This window comes from Poromitra crassiceps (genome assembly GCF_964638095.1).
Source record: "Poromitra crassiceps genome assembly, chromosome: 12".
NCBI classification, from domain to species: Eukaryota; Metazoa; Chordata; class Actinopteri; order Beryciformes; family Melamphaidae; genus Poromitra; species Poromitra crassiceps.
The window spans coordinates 24,008,482-24,024,077 of NC_139632.1; the positions used below are offsets into that span (position 1 = coordinate 24,008,482).

General features: G+C 41.5%; 1 protein-coding gene across 1 annotated transcript; it reads left to right on the forward strand.

Annotated features, from left to right (window-relative positions):
* Window positions 1-6,400: 6,400 nt before the first annotated feature.
* Window positions 6,401-12,304, forward strand: dpt (dermatopontin). The gene is made up of 4 exons (XM_083647912.1): window positions 6,401-6,702; window positions 10,968-11,093; window positions 11,190-11,297; window positions 11,555-12,304. The coding sequence occupies exons 1-4, from the start codon at window positions 6,422-6,424 to the stop codon at window positions 11,619-11,621; spliced, it is 582 nt and encodes a 193-aa protein (XP_083504038.1). The 5' UTR covers window positions 6,401-6,421; the 3' UTR covers window positions 11,622-12,304.
* Window positions 12,305-15,596: the final 3,292 nt, after the last annotated feature.

A 15,596-nucleotide genomic window follows, 5' to 3' on the forward strand; every position in this document is an offset into this window, starting at 1 on the left:
GTATAGGCTTATTGAACCAGAGCAGCCAGTAACAAACTCTTATGTGGAGCCAGGACCACAGATCCACTCAAACAGGGGTTGGATACAATGAAAAGCAGATGTGCACTGTTGCCCCCATTTGTTTACCAGAGACTGGCTTTTGTTAGTGCACATAGCTTACCCAAAGTAATCATAAACATCTATAAACATCTGAAGTGATGTTATTGATCAGGTTCAGACACACTGTACTCATCAGAACGTGCTTAAACACTGTTTACAGCCAGTCCTCACCTACTACTTTAGTGGATTAATTCCATCATAGCTCTGTGGTTGTATTTCTAGATCTAATTACTGTTTAAGTTCAAATGACTATTACCTGGCCCCAAAGTCCGCACTGATCTTGGCAAACATGATTTCATGTATTCTGCACCTACAACCTGGAACTCGCTTCCGAGCAACCAACTGAAGGAAATTATTCCACTTGAAACTTTCAAAAAATCTAATTTTAGAAGCAGATTCCTACTTGCATGCTTTTTTTTAATGAACGTTGTAATTGCCTTTGCTTGTTTTATTGCATGTTTGTGCCATTTTTGTCTTTTTTTAATGCTGTAACTTTATATCTCATTTATGCTGCTATCTTGGCCAGGCTTCCCTTGAAAAAGAGGTCTTTGTATCTCAACGGGACTGACCTGGTTAAATAAAGGTTAAAAAAAAGTGCTAAATTTTGAAATATGCAAAAAAGGGGCAGTGGGGAGTGTGAGCCAATAGGGAGATGTGCCTGGCTCTGAAAACAGATCACCCATCTCGACTTGGGAGTGGTAACAATTTTCTGATGCTAAAGCATTTATTCGAAGGCAAAAGAAGCACTAAGCAGATGCAGGATTTTGTTTTTTTACGTGGAAATTAAGTACAGGATTAATGCTACTCAATATCTAGAAGCCATATATAAACGTTTATAGGGGAAAATAGTGCTGATCTGCTTTAATTGGATAAACCTTTCACTCGTGCTGCAATTATATTCCCTAAATGAAAAGGAAAATTTTATCATTGGGTGTGGCTAGTGATTCAGGGGATAGCTACCTGGTTGTAAAACACAGCAGATGAACGAACAAGTGATGTGCAGTGGACAAGGATGTTGGTGAATGCTCTCTCCATCGTGTGGTCTTTGGTCTATATGTTACAGTCCACTGAAATGCATTGTGTGTCAAGCCCTACATTTTTAAAGTGTGTCTATAAATACACCAGTTCTGTTCCATTTGGACTTTTGTGGAATTCCTCACGCAGTGACTGAACATGTGCTGTTATTTATTTATAGATCCTTTGAGGATGATCTTTCCAGAAGGATCAAAGTCACAGGCCCACAGTTATAAAATCAATTCCTTGCCTCGCTAATCAAGACAAATAGATGAAGGCCCAGTAGCTTTCCTGTAATCCTGCTAGCAGACATCAGGCAAACTCTTACAGTGCCGGCGTTTGAAGTGAAGTGCTTTCTAATCTAATATCATACTACTCTCTTATCCTCAAGAGGATGGAAGACCTGGACCAGCGCCCGTTTCCCTGCTGAGGTTAGAATGTGGACGACTCTTGCTCACACAGCCCAGCCAATCAAGCCTGAACCACTGAGCTATATGAAAAGAAAAGAACATGAGATGAATGTGAAGCATATTGCGAATACTTTCCACCGTGAGGGGGAGCAAACAAACAAACAACACACTCTGAGGTAGGCAAAAAATATATATATATATATATATAAAATTATTTTATTGTTTCCATTAACATTCATGGCCTGTTACTGACTGTGGCATGGAATTTGCGGGTGAGCGAGTGCTTCGTGCAGATGGGTAGAATCATCTTTGGTAGAGTCAGCTCGAGCTCAGATCACTGGTGACAGGAGGAGAGTAGAGGGAGGGGCTCCGGGCTCGGCTCACTCGCCGAGCGGGGCGAGTAAGTGATTCGTGCAACCCGAGACCTTCAGTTCAGCTCAAGGCAGGGAGGGGCAGCGGCCTCAACTCATCCCGACACCTTCAGTTCAGCTCAAGGCAGGGAGGGGCAGCAGCCTCAGCTCATCCCTACACCTTCAGTTCAGCTCAAGGCAGGGAGGGCCTGCAGGCTCAGCTCATCTGACACCTTCAGGTCAGCTCAAGGCAGGGAGGGCCTGCAGGCTCAGCTCATCCTGACACCTTCAGTTCAGCTCAAGGCAGGGAGGGCCTGCAGGCTCGGCTCATCCTGACACCTTCAGTTCAGCTCAAGGCAGGGAGGGCCTGCAGGCTCAGCTCATCCCGACACCTTCAGGTCAGCTCAAGGCAGGGAGGGCCTGCAGGCTCAGCTCATCCCGACACCTTCGGGTCAGCTCAAGGCAGGGAGGGGCAGTGGCCTCAGCTCATCCCGACACCTTCAGTTCAGCTCAAGGCAGGGAGGGCCTGCAGGCTCAGCTCATCCTGACACCTTCAGTTCAGCTCAAGGCAGGGAGGGCCTGCAGGCTCGGCTCATCCCGACACCTTCAGACCACCTCAAGGAAGAAAAGAAGGCAAACTTTGGAAAAAGCGCATGAGCTGGGATGAGTTTAAAAAGTGCACCCGTGGCACATCGTCTCCAGAGTCTCAACCCTAGAAATGAGCGGGCAAAATTTCTAGTTTAAGTGAACGAGCGGTTTAGGCTATTATTAGCATCAGCATGACCATGACTAATTAGTGAAGGCTTTTGGGCCCTTACGTGGAAGTAGCTCTGGCTTGTATCAGCCTCTGCTAGAACCACACCATCTCTCAGTGTTGAGTCGCGGGCTTCTTGGCTCCCTGCCAGCTCCTCTGTGGGTCTCGGCGTATCCAAGCGGTTGTTGCGTTGGGCCGATGCGATGCCCCAATGTGCAGGGGGACCATTGAAATGGTCCACAGACATAGAGCTATATAGTAGCCTACATAAATCTACTGGGTTCAGTTCAATGTCAAGCAGTCTTTTAGCAGTTCATGGTTTTGGTAGGCAATATCTCCTTCAGAGTCCAACATTTAATTCTGATGCATGATCAAGTTTGTCCGTTTAACAAACATTCTACCTTGCACTCGCATGGAGCGTCCACACGCTTGGCTTCTCATTGTCTCATACAGCCAACTGCCTGTGAAATGGCTATTTGGTAAGGGCCGCCCTCTAGCCAGGCCAGCCAATCCAAGCCCAAAACACACAACACGCCAATAACATTACTCCATTTACTCAAACTGGCGCCCATGACCATGACTGACGTGCCTACCAGCTTATGATTGACAGTTAAACGAACCAACGAGAACTCATAAATGCCCCTGACGGATCCGACCATCACAAAACTGACAAACAGACAAACGGCACAAAAAACATCCTTGGCGGAGGTAATCTCTGTGAAATCTTAGAACACCACTGAATCTATATACATGTTTGTATTTTTTATTTCCCCCCTATGGTTTACTTTATGTCAAATGTTTTTAATTCATGACCACCCACTATAACCAGAAAGAAAATACAGGGGTTTGCCACATCCCTAATCTGAGTTAGATGTATTTGAACATGAATCACAAAAGATGACTCTCCTGGATGATTATCTGTGTAGTATAGCCAATGTTTCTGAATAGTTAGTAGTATTAGTATAGAATAGAGGTAATTTTGGTGCAACAGCCATAAATGCATGTATATAATGTAGAATGTATATAAAGTACATCTTAATTGTCATTTCCAAAATTAATTTCAAACAGTCCCCTAAATGGAGGTTTCAATACCCATTGCATACATTTGCATTATATTATTCATAGTATATTCCCAAGATGTGACATTTCCTACCAATATGATGCTTTACAATAAACACAGCTCATTGGCTGTGGCTGGCATTTGATTGTAATCAGCTGTTAATTGTTTACAATCACCTGTTATTTTCCTATCAAGATGACCATGTGGTCGGTGAACAGAATACTACAGTATGGGGATAGGTGTTTGTTGTATCATTGATGAGAAAGGTTTCTATCATCTTCTTCCACTGAAATATGCTAATGTCACATGTCACCTCCCCAGCACCTGTTCACGAACAACTACTTTCTCCTCAAAAAGGAGACACACACCTCTTGAACAAATCAATCATGTCACGTTGCCATTTTAATTAAAATTCAAATATTGGGATACATAAGCCTGTCAAACATTATATTAAATATTTTATTGTTGAGACGTGTTTTTACAATGAAATGTGTTAGTCTGAACCAAAAAATGTCAGAATCAGAATCAACTTTATTGGTTTCCAACTCTACGCTTCAGGATATTAGCTCCTGTGTTTGTCTGCCAGTCAACTTTGACAAGAACACTGTTTCACGAGAACAGGACATGCTGTGGAAAGTCACAGTGTGTGGTGCAGAAAACGGAGGGGCGCTTCTTAAGGATGTCAGTGTGCATAAGATCGTTAACACTGAAGCACATATTTATAAAACAGTTGTACCTGTGTGCAACAGCTTTCCTTTACAGGCATTAATTGGAATATAAATTATTCCTCGTGACAGTTTCTGCAGGGTTCCTTTCTACTTGTAGCAGAGCAGGATGGCATTTTAACCTATCATTTATCTTGATGTTCTGAAATGCCTTTGTATAATTTCAGCCCGGCAAGAGGGGGCTGTATCTTCGTCTATTCTATTTGAATATTTCTGCATACTGGGGTCCATAAACAGTAGGGATGTCACAATATATCGTCCCACAATATATCGCGATATCAAAACGTGACAATATGTGTCGTTGAGATGAAATCTCATATCGTGAGAAAAAGAAGCTAAACATGGTGGCACTGATCTGCATCTGATTGCATGCTCGCTCTCCTTTTCATTGCTTTGTTTGAACAGACGAGGGACGTTACAGACATGGAGGATGAAAATGGTGAAATTACTCAAATTAGCGTGGAGGATGCCCCCTCAACTTACAAATCGATCGCAAAAAAATATTGTTAAAATATCGTATCGTTATCTTGAACCCAATATCGTGTATCGTATCGTATCGTGAACTGAGTGTATCGTGAACTGAGTGTATCGTGACACCCCTAATAAACAGCCTTAGAATTGCATAAAATGGGTATAACTGGAAAGCTGAGACTTGTGGATTCAATGAGCTATTTAATCGCAGAGACCATTTTTTTAAAACTTCATCTGTATAAAATGACCTATTATGACATCTAGGATGATCACAGCCTTCTTAAACTTTACAACCACAAACTAGAGGCCTATAGGGCATTCAGGGGATGTATAGCTTTCAAAGGTACATTGACAATACCGGGGTTTCTGAGCAATTTCCAGAACAGAAATGCTTGCCACAATGCCACCCAATTGCTTTTTGATAAGAAATCACAGCATGAATTACTCTATGGTGTTCTTCAAGGTCTTGGTGTCTTAATGTGATATTTCCTTATTCTATTATATATTCATTCCATATTTGTATTGATTCTATATGATTTAATAATATAATTCTCAAATCTGTGTAACAAATGGTATCAACCCAAAATTTGCTGCAACAACTTAGCAGACATAATTGAGCATCATATATTTCTCATCATAATGTTCTAAGCCCAATAGACTGATATACAGTGCTGATAACCTACTGTTTTACTAGCTATATATAAAAAAAAGATTTGCCCCCTCACAATTTTTAACTACCCTCTCAGTCACTTCATCCTGGAGCCGGGCCTGAATCATTTGAATAATTGTCCTCACTAGTGCAGCAGTGGGATCTGTATGTCTCTAAAAATGTTTCCAACTCTACTTTAAATCGTGTGTTTGTTTGTTTGTTTGTGTGTGTGTGTGTGTGTGTGTGTGTGTGTGTGTGTGTGTGTGTGTGTGTGTGTGTGTGTGTGTGTGTGTGTGTGTGTGTGTGTGTGTGCGTGTGTGCGTGTGTGCGCGTGTGTCTGTGCGTGTGTGTGCGTGCGTGCGTGCATGTGTGGAAACAGCTGAAGGCAATGTAGAATTCTGATTCATGAAGAATTAATCTGTTGAAACAACTGAAGGCAATGTAAAATTCTGATTCATGACACCAAAAAAGTTGTTTTTCCCAGTCCAAAATGACCCTTTCTATGGAAATAGCCAAATGACCTTTGCGATGTGATAAACATTTGTCTTAGCACCAGACACATCCTTAACTCTTGATTGTGTTCTCCAGAGCCTAATAAAGCATCACATAAATATTTGATATAGCACATGGGTCCTCTTATTTGAAAGTGTTGTCTTTTAAGGTGCACCTTATCTGTAGGGAGGTTTTGCTACGGCGCCGTCTCAGAGTCCACCTTAAAATATCAAGTGAGGTCCAATTTTGGCGTTGTCCTGAGAGCAGCAAATTACACATCACCTCTGGATATAAAACATCTGGGCAACAAAAGGCTTGGAGTTGTTTAAAGTGAGGCAGCTGTGTGTGAGCGGAGCAGAGCGCACGGACAGGACAAGACAGGACAGACGTCTCCAAGATGAACTGGGCTTTCGCTGTGTGGGCCGTGTCCCTGCTGGCCTCAGTGGCGGCTCAGCACATGGACAGTGACATGTACGACATGGACTGGGTCAACAACTACCGGCAGGGCTTCAACTTCCAGTGTCCCCATGGAGAGGTGCTGGTGGCCATAAGGAGCTACTTCAGTGAGAAGGAGGGCTCGGACCGCTTGTGGACGTTTGAGTGCCAGCCTACCCCTGAGGGTCTGGGGGAGCCCAGTGACTGCTGGTGGGATGACATCAACCGCGCCGGACTGGAGTGGTAGGTCTTCTCTGAGATCTGCTCCTCACTATTCTTACTTATTCCTTACTAACCACCTGCTATCTACTCTGTCACTTTTTACAGATGTGAACTGAAGCATGTTGAAAGTCAACAAATAGGGCTGGGCGATATGGACTAAAAAGCACATACTGTATCTCTGTATTTTTAGGCTGAATGGCGATACACGATAGATCTCTTGGTATTTTATACCAAGTGAGCTAAATGTTCAGTTGTAACTTGTTGCGTTCACAAAATATTTACACAATGAGATTCTTGATAAATAATCATCAGTAATGTGGATATAATGACAAAGTGGGTAAAGGCAAATAATAGAACAGCTAGAACAGTCTGGTGAGTTCAGAAAATTATATATATATCGATATATTGCCCAGCCTTGCTTTCAAATGGATTGTGTCCAATGTTGTCGAGTGAAACTGGGGAGTGATGATGCTTGCATTTATATACAGGGAATAATAGCAAATAGGCATTAGGATGCAAACTTCAATACATTCCCCTCCAGTGAGTACGGTAATTCAGACACGTTTCATTGCAGTGGTGTTGGTGGCGTGGCAGAATTTAAACACTTTACTCTAATGATGTGTAGCTTCAGAAGTTTCCCTCCAGTTTGTCATCTTACTGACTGTCCTGGTTGACAAGGATTTGTGCTTTTGATCCCCAGGAATATGAATAAGTGATATGGAATGATAAAACTACTCCTGACATGCATAGAAAGCAAAAAGCCAAGCAGTCATTTTGAAAAATCCCTCAAATTATATGTGTACAGTAAAATGTTGCAGTGAAATATATATATTTTTTTTTAGTAAAGATTATTTTCTCTTCCGTAAGGATTTGTAAGTATCAGCTGTGACGATGTTTCAAACATCGTCGCAGCAGAATGAACAAAGCAGAATGAATAAATCCAAACAGTTTGGATTTGTTCATTCCAGATAACAGTATTAAAATATGCATGAAAAGCCCACACAGTATCCCAGTGGAATATTTATGCCCTGATGAATTGAATGCACATCTAACATCTTTGGCCCATGTTGTGGGTGGGAATCGGGATATTGTTCCAATGAACAGGAGGAAGTATGGATCAAAGACAATCGACCTTGAACTAATTACTGAGCACATGATCATTCATATTTTCTTCATCCTCAACTGTGGCAGATAGCGCTGAGCGATATAGACAAAATCAAATATTATATCAAACAATATTTTGACCAAATACCACAATTTTGATATTGCAACTATTGCGACTATTGGTGCTTTCACAAAATATTTACTCAGAGGTTTTGGATAGTCATCAGTAATGTGAATATCATGATTAAGTATGTAAAGGTAAATAATAGAACAGTTAGAACACTCTGGTAAATTCAGAAAATTACACCACTCTACTGTAATGCAGCCTTTAAAGCCAGGAAAAGACAGCACTTATGCCATATCACCATATCCAAAATGTAAGACCTTATCTAGTCTCATATCACGATATCGATATAATATTGATATATTGCCCAGACCTAGTGAGACACTTTGCTCTATGCAGGCACTGAAAGGTCAGGTCACTATTAGCACACAACACAGGCCCATAGCAGACCTGTGTGGACTCTGCTCTTCATCCTGTTGCGTTAACAAAGATGTCTTCTGTGTTGTGCTGGCACACACCACACACACACACACAGATGGGACACCTCCAGACCACATTTACAACATAAAAGCAGAGAGAGGTCTTCTGTGTTGTGCTGGCACACCCCACACACACACACAGATGGGACACCTCCCGACCACATTTACAACATAAAAGCAGAGAGAGGTCTTCTGTGTTGTGCTGGCACACCCCACACACACACACAGATGGGACACCTCCCGACCACATTTACAACATAAAAGCAGAGACAGCTGCAATCAGACGGTGATTTTGTCTGAGTGCAGTGTAAAACAAGCTGGATGCCATATTTTTCCGCTCCAGGTTTTACTTTCATCTACTCGTAAATTGCATGTGTGACAAGACAGCTCATACATTTTATTTAATGTTCATAATATATTACATCTGTGTAATTGATTCCACTAAAACAGTCTGAAACTAAAATATTTACATCAAACTTGCAACATGTGCATTGTTTACTTGGATAAAATATGAGCTCTATCCACTGTTTCTCCAGCATCTCTTTTTATCCAGTTCTGTGACAATCAAACCACATTTGTATCCAAAAGCAGACTAACAAACACATTTTGCATTCTTCCATTATTTCATTACCACAATAAACCTACTACTATTTTCTGCCCACTTTATTTCTTACTTTTATCCTGTATACTTTTTCTGCACAGTAGCAAGAGTTGATTGCAATTTTCCAGATGTAGAACTCTACTCATTGAATTAATGTGTTTACTTTAGGTGGCCAGGCATCATCAGGATGTCCAGGCTGCTGTGTGTCATTCTCCAAACATAAAAAATTATAAAATCAGTCAAGACCAATTTCTGCATTACGTATTGTATTGTCCAGATCACCAGTTCACCAGGATGTCACAGTTTATTTATGTGTCTTCAGTTCCTGGTTGAGAATAAAACTTTTTCCAGTGTTTTTGATCAAACGTCATCCAATGTGTGAATTGGCTTTGCCGTTTATAGGCCAGCAGTTTCCTGAACTTTTGCAACATGCAATTCACAAAACTTTGATGGGAAGGCAAGTGCAATAAAACCTGCGCAATAAAATAAAGTACATCCACAAAATAGTAAGTACATGGATCTGTTTTATTCACTGGAGGAGAAAAAACATCTCTGCCTGGCATTTCCTTTGCGTCACTTCCTTTACATGCAGCCAGGGTGCTCTGGTAAGATGACTACTCCATTCAAGTGACATAACCTCACAGGACCAAAGTAATCTGGCCAGCATCAATTGTGTTGAAAGGTTGGTCCAAGGACTTGGATCACCATTCTAAAAACCTATTCAGAGGGAAACGTTCAGCCTGTCAGCTCTCAGTAAACAGCTATGCACTGGTTTAAATGGAGAATCCTTTTTGTGGTCAGTATCAGCCACATTCACCTGGTCAGGTTCTAATGGTAGGTCATGTTTTGACAATCTTTTGTTGTGTTCATTCAACTTGCATCAGAGGAACACTCTTCTGTCAAGTCTTCATTGAGTGTGTTTACATGTACACTAAACCCATCATTATCTGATTTATTTACCAGATTATTCAAGTGGTCATGTAAACAGCATCGTCTCAATGTCCACACTCACACACTTTGAGGCACGTTCCTGCGTACGTATGTAAACACGTCAAATCAGATTATTGCCATTACCTGATTATTCCCAGTTATCAGATTATTGTGTGCATGTAAACACACTCATTGAATTAAGGTTTTGTGGACTGGCATGGTCAGGATGAACTCAGCAACTGATATTCTCGCAAAATAGACAGTAATTACATTTGATTACCATGGCATGTGCATTGTCAAGTAAGTTGATGCTGGTGAGTGTTTTTTGTTTTTATTTTGCTATTCTACACCATAACAAAACAAAATTATACATTTTTTAATTTACTTCATACAGCACATTGCTATTTCAGTAATCCATGATTCAGATTCATTTCAGATTTACTTACATTAAGTTAAACTTGAGTGCTTGAGATCTACTGCAGCCAACCCAGGACACTCTGACCACCACTTACCTCCTATTAACACACAGCTGGCTATTTGAATGACTCTGGCTGAGAGATTGCCCTGCTGGGAAAGACCTAGCCTAACCTATCCTGATTGGCTAAGACCTACCAACCTAACCTATCCTGATTGGCTCAATGGCCGTGGGCTGTGGCCATGTAGCCATGAGCTCCTGCTGCTTGGGGTTGGTATTTGTGGATCTGTTGTGATGACAGCTAATTGTATGGGCCGTAAACAAGCTGCACCGACAACAAACCAGTATTTACAACAAATCTGTTGAGAAGCTCTGCACAAGCCACCTGATTCACTGTTGCACTTGAATGATCTACCTACATTGACACACTTTCTGTTTGTCTTATTGGCCAATGTACGTCTTTTTGAATGTCTCTTAATTGATGTGACCAATAGCTCTCAAGAAACCAATTTAAGTTAGACTTTGAATTGAATATCAATTAGACAAGAGACAAACATAGACATGTATAGAAATACAGTAGGTGTACTGGGTCTTTTTTTTTCTCTCTCTCTCTTTTCACTATATGTACTTCCTTTCCCTGTCATAAATGAGCATATATTTTTTGGACTGAACTACTCTCATGTCTCCTTGCAGGACTTCCACATGCACCTCTAATGGGCTGGTAGCAGGAGTACAGAGCAAGTACTTTGAGGCCGTTCTTGATCGGGAATGGCAATTCTACTGCTGCCGTTACAAGCGCCGCTGCCCCTACTCCTGCATGTACGTTGTTCCCACACAGCTAAGGACAATTTAAGGGTTTTTATGTTCCTACCGCAGTCACCCAAAAATGATATGAGCTTTGTGTCTTTTCTACAGGAGAACCACTGACATACCGGAGTACTACAGAGAAGAGGGTGAGCTGGTTGTCCCTAGTTATGGCTACTTCATCAGAGGGGCCCAGACCACCTTCAGCGGAGTGCTAAGGTTTGCTGACAACAGTCTTAAACATGCTTTTTCTGAATAAATTCTGATCCCATGTGGCAACGGTTTGGATGTAGAAGACATCAAATCGATGCCAAAATGGTTGAAATCCTCCTGGTCTCATGGCTGAGCTGGAGGAAAAGATCAACAGTAGCGAGGCCTGTGGGACTAGAATTTATTGGCAGACCAAAGACAGAGGAAGAAAACAAAATAATCCACTAATTCATGATTGTTGAATCTTGTCTTGTGCTTTGTTGCAGAGATCGGCAGTGGAAGTACATCCTGTGCAGAATGACAGACTTTGACTGTGAATTTGAGAATTTATAGATCCGTAAACTTTTCAGCAGCATTTTTACCATCACCTAGCCAGTTCTAACCATTTAGAGGAAAAACAATTACTGACATTATGCATAACCCTGTGGGAACTTTTCATTTGTTTTTGATAAATGTATCAGCTTTGATATACAGTATATCAATACAATCAGTGTTGTTTGAATGTTACCAGTTGACCATGCACAATGACTGTTGTATAAAGGTAACCGTCAAAATAAAGCAAACTTCTACATGAGGTGTCCTTACAGGGGATTGGGACTCCACAAGCCACATTCGGCAGCTTCAGTCAGCTTCAGAGCTTGAAGTCTTTTGGAAACATGTGACAGCAATTTTCCATTGCATTATTTGTTACTTTGCTTTATGGTGGAAAACCACACCAATATATCTCAGTTGAGATGACATAACTGCGATGACCATATGGTTTACATGTTCATAAAACCATTGGGTGACCCTCTTGGGTCCAGTGTTTGTATTGTCATCCTGGAAACATCACCTAGGATGAGAAGGCACATTCAGAATCGCTGGCATCCTTGCCACCTAAGGAAAATGCACCCCACCTGCTTTCAATATACTTTGTAACCCTCATTTATTTACTTTGCCAATTACCTGTATATATACTGTAGCTACTGGAAAGTGTCTTGTAACTTTGTTGTATAAAAATGGGTATTAAAAAAATCCCTCATTTTGCCTGTATGTTACTGCATCTAAAACTGTTTATTGTATTCATACACTGAATGCACATATACACATACTTATATTTCAATGAACTGTTTTGTTCAGGATTATTTTAGACATGATGCAGACCATTTAGGTTCACTTTGTACTTTCCACTCAAAAAGAGATCAAACAGATCAAATATATTGAGCTTGAAATGGGAAGGAATATCTTAGCTGAAATGTATGTTTCTAAAATATTTAGGACACATGCAAAGTAATAAAACACACTAACTGTAAGTCACGTTCCCTTCTCCTGCTTGCATCCTGCCTGCTTTTGCTGAGTGGGTGACATAATAACAGTGTGTGTTTGAGTGTGGAGGTATGGCTGAATACTAAACACTATCTAGGGGGAAAGCTGTGGGAGGAAGAGCGGTCACGATATTATCTGAGAATATGAGCCATCCAAAAGCTCACAGTAGATAAAGGATGAGCTCAGCCATGACTACACAAACAGCGCCTTCAGGCTTTACTTGGATAAGATAAATGCAACATCTCTTCCAAGGGCAGAGTCTGATTGGACATCCACATGCTGCTGGGAAGGTCCCACATCTGGGAAGGTCCCACATCTGGGAAGGTCCCACATCTGGGAAGGTCCCACATCTGGGACTTCCAAGTCGGCTGCTGAACAGCGTTGCATTCACGTGCTATTTTGTCAGAAAATCAAACCAACAAGCCAACAAGCTAATTTAACAAACTGCATTTAGACAAGTGGTGTTACAAAGGTGTAATAAAATGTATGTCCTGGTATGTTCTCTTAACAGTAACTAACATAAAACCTCCACTTCCCATCATGCTGTGAATGTTAAAAGGCCTCATAGCTGAGGAACTTGGATAGCAATAATTTCTCCAACTTTCCAACTCATCAACCAACTTTGAATGGCATTCATGTGAAATTGACAAGTGGGACATTTTAGATTTCCGAAATATTCCATTGTACATGAATGCAGGATAACAACACAGCCGCAGTGAAGTTGTACTAAAGCAACTTCCAAGTTTGAGCATGTGGGCAGTAAACTTCATTTGTAAAACAAAGTGCTACAAAATGCTACATGGGCTCTAGCAGCTACTTTGTCTTTCCCATTCAACTTGTTTAGGAGCGAGCCGACAGCTTTTCTTTAGCAGCTGAACTGTACTGGTGCCGGTCACCATCTATTGGATCTTAATGGAGAGAACTGGGTGCAGGTCAGTGGGTTCTAAGGAGCTGGGGACCGGGCCAGTGGGCCCTAAACCATCTTGAAAAGAGCTGGGGACCGAGCCAGTGGCTTGTTTGTTTATGGCAACTGCTGTCCCGGGGCACAGCGCCAAGCGGCGCAGCATGACACAGCTGTCCCCAGAGCTGTTGGCTGATGGCAAGCCACACGCTTGCAGAGGCCTCCTGCCCTCAGGGACTCATGGTCCCTGTAGGGGAAGCCTACTTCCGTAGCTGGGAAAGATGGGGGAGATACAACCCCATGAATACAATTTACCGTTCCTTCCTCTCCTTATTCTAACCTGTTGTTATTGCAGCTGGATGAAAAAATATGCTTTTGAAAACAATATTCAATTTGGCTGTAATTAGAGCTCATAGGAGGAGCCACAAAGCTATATATTAAAGTCTCCTTACGGCAATCACTTTTTCAAATCTATAGTTAGCCACCATGTAATTAAGGGATAAGTATAAATCTCCGCAAACAGAGCTCCATAAAAATAAAGGATTTGAACGTCTGATTAAAACTTGCAACTGTTTTATATGAAGATACATAACATCCATTGCAATCTGACTGAAGTCAAGTCAAGTTTATTTATATAGTCCAATTTCACCAGCATGTCTCAAAGGACTTTACAGAGAATGTGTCTAGCTAGATCTAACTACCGTAAACACAATCAATAAACAAAATTTAACATACTTATATGATCATAAAAAAAGACACAATATAATATATAAAAACACGTGGTAATATCTTATAATAAGAACGCAAAGGCAGAAGTGTCTGTGTGTGAGTGAGCAAATTGTGTTCGGCCACAGCTATGCCATTTTATGTGAGATAGCGCAAACAATTGTTTAGGGCAGCTATTCCCAACCTGTGGCCCTGTGGGCTGCGAAGGTATTGCAAGTGGGACACCAAATCATTTGCGAAACATTCCGATCTTTGTGGGGGGGTGATTATTATTATTATGTATGAGAATGCATTTCTCCATTGTTGAATGATATCGTTATTTATTTTGTAATCAATTATTTGTTAATTAGCCTTTTGCAGACAGCCCCTCACTTTTTTATACTTTCTTTACTCATTTTTCGATAAACATAGCTATACAAATATACAAACATAGGCCTACATAAAGCAGACAAAAGGCATAACCCCCCCCCCCCCCCCCCCCCAACATAAAAAATACAAAAGAAAGGAAAGAAAGGAAAAGAAAAGAAAAAAGTTTCTCTTGCAGCTAATAATCCCAGTGTCCAACTTCATCCCACCATACGGTCAATATACAGCAAGGCAGGCTAGACTGGATTTTCATCTGTATCTAATAAAGTAGCAAATCAGTCATCTCCATGATCACTCCGACCCAATACAGCCCCTCACTTTTAGCTTGTGATTTCTGTGTGGTGCTGATGGACAGCTCCTTTTATCGTTAAAACAAAAAGTGCTGTGAGAAGTGAGAATGCATTACCGGTCGGATGTGGGCCGCGGACATTTTTGAGATGTTCAAGAGGGCCATCAGTCAGAAAAGGTTGGGAACCGCTGGTTTAGGGATATCACTTGCCTCTGCCCCGCCCCTCCTCGCATCCCTGTCATCTATCATGCCCCATTTCTTTCTGTGAAAACTCATTTGCATCACAGTTTGCTTATCAGAATACCCGTTCTCACTGGAGAGATGAGACTCGTTCTTGTACAAATGGACTTGAAAACGACGATTAGGCTCAGCAGGAATGCCTCTTTAATCAAACACCAATCAAGGGTGAATCACAGAATAATAGGGCGTGTGATGCTTTTCTACTCGGGGCCAATCCCTTCAGCAGCCATTTCTCTCAGCTCAGAACTTGGAGCCAGTTAACACAGTCAATGGCTGGCTTCATTAGCCACGGTCCAGTGAGGCATCTGTGCAGAGAATGAAACAAACAGAAGATGTCCACCAGCTATGGGTGTGCCAGGACCCGTTATCCAAAAGCCTTTCTAAAAATAACTTGGCTCATTCAAAACAAGTTTGTGTTATGGTTTCTAAATTCATTGAAGCACTGCGAGTATATCCGAAGCACTCAAAATGTGTTCAAATA